Genomic DNA, 10,102 nt, shown 5'->3' on the forward strand with positions numbered 1-10,102 from the left:
TTCCATTGTTCAAGAATAAGTGATATGAGGGCCCTCCGCCAAGATGGCAGCAGCCGAAGAAGACGGGTTACTGCGGTGCTTCTCCCCAAGCTGTTGGCGATCAGCAAGAAGTTTCCGGACGAAGTGGAAGTAGCGGCTGAATCCAGCAGTTCCTGGGTAATCCGAGAGAAGGTGTTGAAAGGACTACACCTCCTTAAGAAGGCTGCCAAAGTGTTATTGCAGCTCGACTTGTTCAGCCAACATGAAGATTTGGAAGAGATTGCTTGCACCGACCTGAAGTGCCAGCATTTCAGGGAGCGCTCGCCATGACACAAGCCAACCTGGCAGGCGCCTAGATAACTTGCTGTGGGCTCGAGAACACTTTTTAAACTACTTAACTCAGTGCCAGCCCTATCATGTGGCAGAGTCTGAGTTGCCCAAAACCAAAAACAACTCAACTGAAGGCAACACTGCTAGTTCCTCAATGGCCCACCCTAATCTCATGGCTATGGCACCTCAGAGATGGCCTAAAACAGAGGCGCAAGCAAAGGAGGAGGTGGGGTGTGGGTTGTCTGCACTGAAATCTGCTGTGGAAAGTGGTGAGGCAGATGATGGCGTGTTCACACGTTGTACCTCCTTCACCTCGAAGGTGGACTGGTATGAGCTTAGAGGAGACCGAGAGCATTGACCAGGAGATAAAGCTCCTGAGAGAAAAAGACTCCAAAGAGGCATCGACTTCTTGCTCATCTCCTCAGGCCAGGCCTCCAACGGAACCCTTCATCCTCACTCAGAATGCACCCCAAGCCAAAATCTTTAGAGCTGGCTCTTCAAGTCTGGTGTCTATGATGGTGGGAGACTGGTATGATCAGCATCAGAAGCTGGGAGAGTTAACAGATCAGGGAACAGCCAAGACAACATCAGAGGTCAGAAGAGCTGCTCAGTAACAGGAAGAGCAGGAAGGTGAGCAGATGCTCTGACTCCTGCTGGGGGTGTGGCAGCCCTCCCCCTCCCCACAACACAGGCTACAGGGAGCGCATCTTCCCCGAGGAGGAAAGCTGCGCAGTCATCCCCTCCCTAGCCTCCTGCTGCGGCTCTTACCATGAAGGCAAAGACGCTTAATCTTGCTTTGTGTTTAATAAAGTGTCAAGCAATTGAGTGTGTATTTTGTTTCCTAGCTGAGGAACCAGTGATTCTTGCTTTGGCATTATCCTTATCACGCTGTATTTCAATTCCTTAAGTGGAAAGAAGAGTGTTGAGAAATGGCTCACTATAATCAATGGCTGTAAGAATGCCCCTTAAAAAATAACAAAAGTCCCTTCTAATATAGGAGCCTGCAGAACAAACATAAGTGATACTAAGAAAAGGCAAGTAGAGAGATTTAAAACGGGGGGGGGGGGGGGGGGGGCGTGTTGTTGCCCGGCCAGTGTGGCTCAGTGGTTGAGCATCGACTTATGAACCAGGAGGTCACAGTTCAATTCCTGGTCAGGGTACATGCCCTGGGGGTGGGTTCATACCCAGGAGGGGGTGTGTAGGAGGTAGCAGATCAATGATTTTTCCCTCATCATTGATGTTTCTATTTCTCTCTCACTCTTCCTTCCTCTCTGAAATCAATAAAAATATATTTTTTAAAAAGAGTTTATTTTGGACCCTTTCATAAAGATTAAAAAACATGAATTAAGCCGTAACCGGTTTGGCTCAGTGGATGGAGCATCGGCCTGCGGACCGAAGGGTCCCAGGTTCGATTCCGGTCAAGGGCATGTACTTTGGTTGCGGGCACATCCCCAGTAGGGGGTGTGCAGGAGGCGGCTGATCGATGTTTCTCTCTCATTGATGTTTCTAACTCTCTATCTCTCTCCCTTCCTCTCTGTGAAAAATCAATAAAATATATATTAAAAAAACAAACAAAACATGAATTAAGATTCTTTAGATTTAGGTTGCCCTTGTGCTTAGAAACAAAGATGAATAAAGTACTATTTTTATTTCCAGCAACTTTAAAAAAAATTGAATGACAGCACAAAATGACATCCTTATTTCACACTTAGTCATAAAGATTGATCCTACACTTGATCTTAGCCAAAAGGCCGAGAAGCGATAAGATTGATCCTAAAGATTTTTTTTTAATGGTCAAACATTTAAGGGTTTTGTGGTGGGCAAAATAATGCCCCTCAACACGTTGTCCACATTCTATCCTTGAAACCTGAGAATATGCTTATGATATGACAAGAAGGAATTAAGGTTACCGATGGAATTAAGGTTATCAGCTGATAATAAAGAGTGACACACTGTGAGAAAGACTTGCCTGGCTCTTGCTGGTATGAAGATGGAAGGGGCCCACCGCTAAGGAATGTGGTCAATCAATAGAGGCTGGAAAAGTCAAAGAAACAGGTTCTCCCCTGGAGCCTCCAGAAGGAACACAGCCCTGCTGACACCTCGACTGTAACTTGGTGAGACCCATTTTGGACTTCCGATGTCTGGAACTATAAGGTAACACACTTGTATTGTGTAAACCACCCAATTTGTGGTGATTTGTTAGAACAGTAATAGTAATTCATTTCTTCTGAAGCACCCAGCCCGTCATAATCCTGTAGGTATTCTATTCCTTGGTTGTTAATTGGGTTAACTTCACAAGAGGGTCACTTTTCAATGGCTCAAAAGAGCCTCGCTTTCTGCCCTGGCTGGTTTGGCTCAATAGATAAGAGTGTCAGCCTGCAGACTGGGTTCGATTCTGGTCAAAGGCACATGCCCAGGTTGTGGGCTAAATCCCTAGTAGGGGGCGTGCAGGAGGCAGCCAATCAATGATTTTCTCTCATCCTTGATATTTCTAGCTCTTTCTCCCTCTCCCTTCCTCTCAGAAAGCAATATATATATATATATATATATAAATATATATAAATAATATATTTTAAAAAATGTATTAATACTTTAAAAAAATATATTTCGTTGATATTTTACAGAGGAAGGGAGAAGGATAGTTAGAAACATCGATCAGCTGCCTCCTGCACACCTCCTACTGGGGATGTGCCCACAACCAAGGTACATGCCCTTGACCAGAATCGAACCTGGGACCTTTCAGTCCGCAGGCCATCGCTCTATCCACTGAGACAAACCAGTTAGGGCAGTGGTCGGCCAACTCATTAGTCAACAGAGCCAAATATCAACAGTACAATGATTGAAATTTCTTTTGAGTGCCAAATTTTTTAAACTTAAACTATATAGGTAGGTATATTGTTATTAACTTAATTAGGGTACTTCTAAGCTGGCCTTTGCTAAAAACGTCCTCAATCTGAGGTACGTTCACTGAGGTTGACCCCTTCCAACTCTCCCATCCACACTCGTCTTGCATACTTGTTTCAGATAGATGAATGTGGATGGGAGAGTTGGAAGGGGTTGACCTCAGCAAATGTACCTCAAAACAATGTACCTCCTCCCCCACCCCCCCACCCCGCGCTGCGTATCTCCCATCGCCCGACCGACCAACACCCACTTCTAACGCCACTTCTTCAAAATAGACTCGCCCAGGCCGAAAACCGACTTCTGCGCATGGGCCACAAAGTTTCAATCACACTGTCCGTGCGCCCGCACGTGGTATTTTGTGGAAGAGCCACACTCAAGGTGCCAAAGAGTCGTGTGTGGCTCGCGAGCCGCAGTGTGCCGACCACTGGGTTAGGGCAAGTCTCACTTTTTAAACTAGAGCCCAAAACAGCAGTTTTCCATAATCACTTTTAGATATTTCATGAAATATCTTGCCTCTTATGCAAGATTCATAATTTTAACTTGCAATCAATTTATACTCCTTTTCATCTCATGGCACATATACACTATTACTAAAGTTCTCCTACACACCAAGAAAAAAAAATTTTTTTGTTGATCTGACAAAAATTGTTTTATTCATTCATACAGGACGGCTATTGTATTCACTGCTGTCATTCTTTGACAATCTAAGGCAGTGGTTCTCAACCTTGGCTGCACATTAGAATCACCTGGGAATCTTTTTAAAATCCTGATTTCTGGGCCTCATCCTCTGGAAATTCTGTTTCTTTGTTACTAATGTTGTGGCCCCACCCCATAACAAAGAAACAGAATTTCCGGAGGATGAGGCCCAGAAATCAGGATTTTAAAAAGATTCCCAGGTGATTCTAATATGCAGCCAAGGTTGAGAACCACTGCTCTAAGGGAAATGGGGTCAGCACCCCTGACTAAATAGTCAGGTACTGCATGTTTTAAAAATTCTTGCAGCACACCAGTTGAAAAATCACTGCCCTAGACTAAAGGTTAACAAACTTTCTGAAAAGGGTTAGAGATTAAATATTTTAAACTTTGCAGGCCACATACAGTCTCTGCTACATATCCCGCCCACCTCACCACACCCCCCCCCCCGCCAACCCCCCGGCCCCCCCCCCCACACACACACACAACCTTTTATTTTATTTTTATTTTATTTTTTTTGCACGTGATTTCTTTAATACACATTGCTACCAACAAATATGTAAAGATATGGCAGATTATGCATTTGATCAAAGCACTTTAAGCATAAAACAGATTCAAATGATATAAGTTCCATGCATAAAGTCCAAGAAGTTGCCTATGAATTTGTAGGCAACCCTCTCTAATCAGAATCCTTTATTCCTCAGTTGCAGATGAGATAGGGCACAATCTGTTGTAAACCAGGATAATATTCTTGAATTAAGAATGTTCTCATTAAATTGAAGACTTTCCCAAGTGTCTTCCAGCAATGTACAGTAGGTCCTCAGGTGACGTCGGAAATCGGTTCCTATGGCCCGATGTAACGCGATTTTTCGCCATAAGTCAGAACCCACTTACATAAGCACCTACATCACTCACATGGAGCACATATACAGCAGTAATGAAATGAAACAGTAAAAAAAATTTTTAAAGTAACAATTCCTGACCTTTACTTGTGGTAAATAAATAATAAAAAACAAAGCACATATGTACATATGTCGAAATGACAGAACTTTTTTTTAAATAAATAAATGGGAGATGGCACCGTAACCACGAAAACAACGTACATCTCGAGTTCAACATAACCCGAGGACTGTCTGTAGTATATTCTGCTGACCTCTTAATTTCATAAATTAACTGTCCTCTGATTCCATTTTTGTCTTAAAAATTGGTTTAAATTTACATAACTCTGTACATGTTCACAAATTATTACATACACAGCATAATCTTCAAGACAATGTCTGCAAACACATGTCCTATTCAGAAAAAGAAAATTCATGTTTCCCAGCTAGTTCCAAACTTGGTTTGTGAACTTAGTATTTGACTTGGATTTATCTGACCCTTGTAGCATCGGTGCCACTTGGGAAGAGCTCTTGTCAGAATCACTTTTTGATAAAGTAACAGATGGATCGGTAGAAACAGCAGGTGGACGAGTCTTGATAGGATGGTTATTTTTGACGAGTGCTTCTACTAGATCTCTAGTACTTATGGTTTTCTAAGAAAAAGCTTTTTCCTATTTTGGACGGACTTTAGATGTATTCACTGGAAGCTCTTCCCTAATCTCTTTTTCTAATTCTTCTGGGTCCTGTGCAGGAGAGTTATCGTCACCTTGCTGCTTCTTTTTCTTTTTAGGTCTCCTGGTTGAAAGAACACCCTCTTCCTTTTCTTTATCATCATCTGAAACTTTTTGATCATCAGTAGTCATAGACTGAGAAACAGCTCAGCAGTACACATAGACACAAAAACAGCCAAGGGTGAGATGCACAAGAAGCAGAATTGTGTTCAGAGGTTTTCATTCCCCTATCCACACTAGACCAAGCAGCAATGTCGGAAAATATTGAATGGTCACTCCAACTCCTTCCATAGTCTTTTCCATTCGCATTAGCATCTCGTGTCTTGACCCCAAGCAGATGGCTGCTTTTCTCATCTGCAGAAGTAGATGAAACAGAGTTCCACTTCTCTTCACCTGCCATTATCTGAGAGGTGAGTTTTATAGACTTTTCATTGCAGTCTCCTCCATTTACACTGAGGTTTTCATTCAATCCTAAAGAAAACTGAAGTTTAGGATCTTCTTTTCCAGACTTAAAGTTGCTAACTCAAACATTTAGATGAGATTCACCAACATGAAATGATGCAGTTGTAAATTGCTTGGTGGTAACTGTGATGGTATTTCCTATCCCAGGGAGAGCTGAATCCAATGAACTAGAACCAGTCTACACCTTATCAGGTTTAGGTTGCTTTCATTTTTCTCTGTGACTAATTTTAGTTTCCCAGGCTCCTTCATCAGCTTCCTTCCCATCATGGCATAAACTGTTTTGCACTGCTTTAGCATCTGACTTTGATTCTAGTTGTTTTTCTTTGACTCTTCATTCTTCTTCTCCGTCTCTGATGGCTGCTTGGTGGTTACACTGCGAGCCACTTGCATCTCAGCCACTTCAACAGCGCGCCCATTTGGCCTAACCCAAATGAAAAAGGTTTCCAGCTCGTCGTACTCATCCGGTTGGTTGAGTGCCATCCTGTGCATCGCAAGGTGGCTTCGATATCCAGGAAATCGAGTCGGGGCGCACACGTGGGTTGGAGGTCTGATTACCGGCCGGGGCATGTAGGGGAGGCAATTGGTTAATGCCTGCCTCGCAGCAGGGTATCTCTCTCTCAGCAAGTCTCTGGGCTTCTCGGGCAGTTTCTTGCGGCCCCTCTTCTGCTCCTCGCTCCGGAGGCTCTTCAGCAGCGGCAGGTTGTAGGAGGCCGAGGCCGGCGCGGCCGCCTCCCGCCGCCGGCAGAGCGGGCTCCTCCGCTTCTTGCGGGCGCCAGCGCCAACGGCAGCGCCAGCGCCAGCGCCAACGGCAACGCCAGCGCCAGCGCCAGCGGCAACGCCAACGCCTGCGCCTGCGCCAACGCCAGCGCCAGCGCCAGCGCCTGCCGCCTCCTCCCGCCGGCGGGGCGCGCTCCTCCGCTTCTTGCGTTCTGGGGGCTCGTTGGCAAACGACGCGGCCCAGGAGCACATCGCAACCCAGCCATAGCCCAGCAGGAAGACCACCGTCAGCACGAGCAAGTGCCAGCCCAGCAGGGCCCACCAGCCCTGGTACCGCGCCACCGCCGCCGGACTCATGTCGATGCCCCGCTCGGTGAGCTTAAGAGTGATCCATTTTTGCAGCCCTATTACCCATATGTCGAGCTCCTCGGCAAGGTCGTCCATCCAGCTGTTTTCAGCCATCTTCCCTCCTGTCAGAGGCACTCGCGGGATGATGCTGCGGCGCAAGCCGTGGGAGAGTCAAGGGAAGCGAGCAAGAGCCGGGCAGACAGCCTCAGGCCCAGCGCATCGCAGCCCCTGGCGCCGGAGCCGGGATCCGCGGATGATGCAGCTGCCGAAGCCGGGAGCCGCGGTTGATGCAGCTGCCGGAGCCGGGAGCCGGGAGCCGCGGTTGATGCAGCTGCCGGAGCCGGGAGCCGCGGTTGATGCTGCTGCCGGAGCCGGGATCCGCCGTTGACGCAGCTGCTGCGCCAGAGCCCGGATCAGCTGTTGACGCAGCTGCCGAGCCGGGATCCGCCGTTGACGCGGCTGCGGCAGTGCCAGAACCCGGATCAGCCGTTGACGCAGCTGCCGGGAGGAGAGGGAGGGAGGGAGGAGAGGGACTCCCAGCTCCCCCTCCTCTGCCTCCTCCGCTGCCGCCGCAGGGAGGAGGGGGCGGCGGAGGGAGTGTCTCCAGTGGCGGCCACTAGGCGGCGTCAGGGCGCCAGTGCCGCCAGGCTGACCTCTCTGGGCGAACAATAACGCACCGGGGAAGGGGCGCGGGTCACATCTACACACAAACCTTTAAAAATATAAAAGCCATTTAGCTCACAGGCCACACAAGAACAGCTGCAGATGGCGCCGGCCCATCATCTGCAGGTTCCTGACCTCCAATGTAGATACAGAACAGTCAGGGAAGGATGGGTCAACAAAGATGGCTGGGACTCATTCAAATGTTAAATGGGGGGCTATCTAAATAAGAATTAATTTTATAAATAGTTCATAGTGAACACTTCCAAATAATGACACATTTGTTCCTATATAACTTTGACTATGGAAACTAGCAGCATAGCATGTACAGGAGGGTCTTGTGACTAAGCACCAGGAACAGCTCAGCGCGAAGCTAAGGTTCTCCGCCCTCCATCAGTGGCTGCTGCACCCTGCCCTCTCCCCCAAACTCATGTCTGCAGTTCAGCTCTTCTTGTAGTTGGCACTTAAATAAACTCAGTAACTCAAGCACAGGAGAAAAAACGTATTTTCCCTTCCTCACTGCCTGGATTGTATGTATATACTTAACAGAGAACATATACTGTTTGTTAGAGCTGGTGGTATACAGCCCTGTTCCCAGTTATGGAAACAGAGAAGACACACAGGAAACAGGAACTAGAAATGCCAGGTCAGAAGGCCCAGGGCTCTGCGGGACCTGTCTTCCGCATTCTGACTACATGAGGGGAACTTTTAGCCGGAATTTCCTACCTCACCACAAGCCAAATTTCACATGTGCCTCAGAATGTGACCCTGTTTAGAATTAGGGTCTTTGCAGATGTAATTAGTTAAGATGAGGTCATACTGGACTAGGGTTGGCCTAAAGCCAGTGAATAGCGTCCTTATAAGAAGAGAAGGCAAAGCCCTGGCTGGTGAGGTTCAGTTGGTTGGGCATGAGCCAGGGCACGGAAAGATTTCCAGTTCTATTCCCTGTCAGAGCACATTGCTTGGGTTGCGGGCTTGATCCACCGTAGGGGGCATATAGAAGGCAGCTGACTAATGTTTCACACTCGTATCAATGTTTCTCAAAATAATTTTTTTAAGAGAGAAGACAGACACACACACACAGGGAAGAAGGCCACGTGCAGACTGGTGCAGAGATTGGAGTGATGCAGTTACAAGCCATAGAGTGCCAAGGATGGCCAGGAGCCACCAGAAGCCAGGAAGGAAAGAACTTTCCTAGAACATTCAGAGAGAGCATGGCCCTGACAATACTTTGATTTTAGATTTCTAACTTCCAGAGCTGTGAGAATAAACTTCTATTGTTTTAGTCACCATGTTTGTGGTAATTTGTTATGGCAGCCCCAGGAATCTACTCTACCCACCCAAATGGAGAATGGCACCTTTGTAACCAATGACAACAGTAACACTAATCAAATAATGAACAGTGAAACTTAACTCTGCCAACTCTAGTTCAACAACAGCAAATCCCTGGTGCTTTTCTACAATAGCAGAGATAGGTAGTTAATTATGTGGACAAGAGAATACGGTAGTTAATTGCATGGGCAAGAGGAGGAAGCAGGGCATGTCCTGATAATCATTTAAAAAGTGAAAATCAAATTTTCAGATTTTCCTTGGTTTAGTAAACAATGCTTCCAGAAATATTAAAGTAATTTTGTTTATGTCAATATAGCTAAAAATTTTAAGCTTTGTAGTATCCAAGTCTACCACTACCCAATTTAAGCCTTAAAGTTACTTCCAAGCATTTTTTTTGTTTTATTGCTTAAAGTATTACAAAGAATATTATATATGTCTCCTTTTTTTTTTCCTCCCCTTGACTTTCCCCTAGCCTCCCATACCCCCCAGTGTCGTGTGTCCATTGGTTATGCGTATATGCATGCATACAAGTCCTTCGGTTGATCTTACCCACCCCCCACTTCCAAGCATTTTGATAACCTTTGTTTACAGGACATAGAAAGTAGGAAAAAATGTTGATCTATCAATTGAGCATTAACTATATACAGAGCACTGATCTCACCACTGAGTGAGGTGACTACTTAAGAAGGGAGCAGAGCTATTTCAGTTGACGGAGAGCAAGAACAATAGGAGCTACTAATTTATAGAATGCAGGGGTAGAAAGGCCTCCAAAAGCCAGCCTTACTGCCCTAACCGGTTTGGCTCAGTGGATAGAGCATCGGCCTGTGGACTCAAGGGTCCCCGGTTTGATTCCAGTCAAGGGCATGTACCTTGGTTGCGGGCACATCCCTAGTGGGGAGTTTGCAGGAGGCAGCTGATCGATGTTTCTAACTCTCTATCCCTCTCTCCCTTCCTCTCTGTAAAAAATCAATAAAATATATTTAAAAAAAAAAAGCCAGCCTTACCATTTTATTGAAGAACTTGCCCAGCTGGTGTGGCTCAGCGGTTGAACATCAACTTATGAACCAG

General features: G+C 46.2%; 1 protein-coding gene and 2 pseudogenes across 1 annotated transcript; 1 reads left to right on the forward strand and 2 right to left on the reverse strand.

Annotated features, from left to right (window-relative positions):
• Positions 1-43: 43 nt before the first annotated feature.
• Positions 44-1,343, forward strand: LOC118675495 (annotated as a pseudogene).
• A 565-nt stretch (positions 1,344-1,908) lies between these two features.
• LOC118677754 lies at positions 1,909-2,072 on the reverse strand (annotated as a pseudogene).
• Positions 2,073-4,417: 2,345 nt separating this feature from the next.
• On the reverse strand, positions 4,418-9,925 carry LOC118675496 (protein LYRIC-like). Its single transcript, XM_036348385.1, has one exon. It carries the CDS (start codon positions 7,154-7,156, stop codon positions 6,287-6,289), a length of 870 nt encoding a protein of 289 aa, XP_036204278.1. The 5' UTR covers positions 7,157-9,925; the 3' UTR covers positions 4,418-6,286.
• Between the last annotated feature and the right edge of the window lie 177 nt (positions 9,926-10,102).

Source organism: Myotis myotis, unplaced genomic scaffold, assembly GCF_014108235.1.
Source record: "Myotis myotis isolate mMyoMyo1 unplaced genomic scaffold, mMyoMyo1.p scaffold_m19_p_2, whole genome shotgun sequence".
NCBI lineage: Eukaryota > Metazoa > Chordata > Mammalia > Chiroptera > Vespertilionidae > Myotis > Myotis myotis.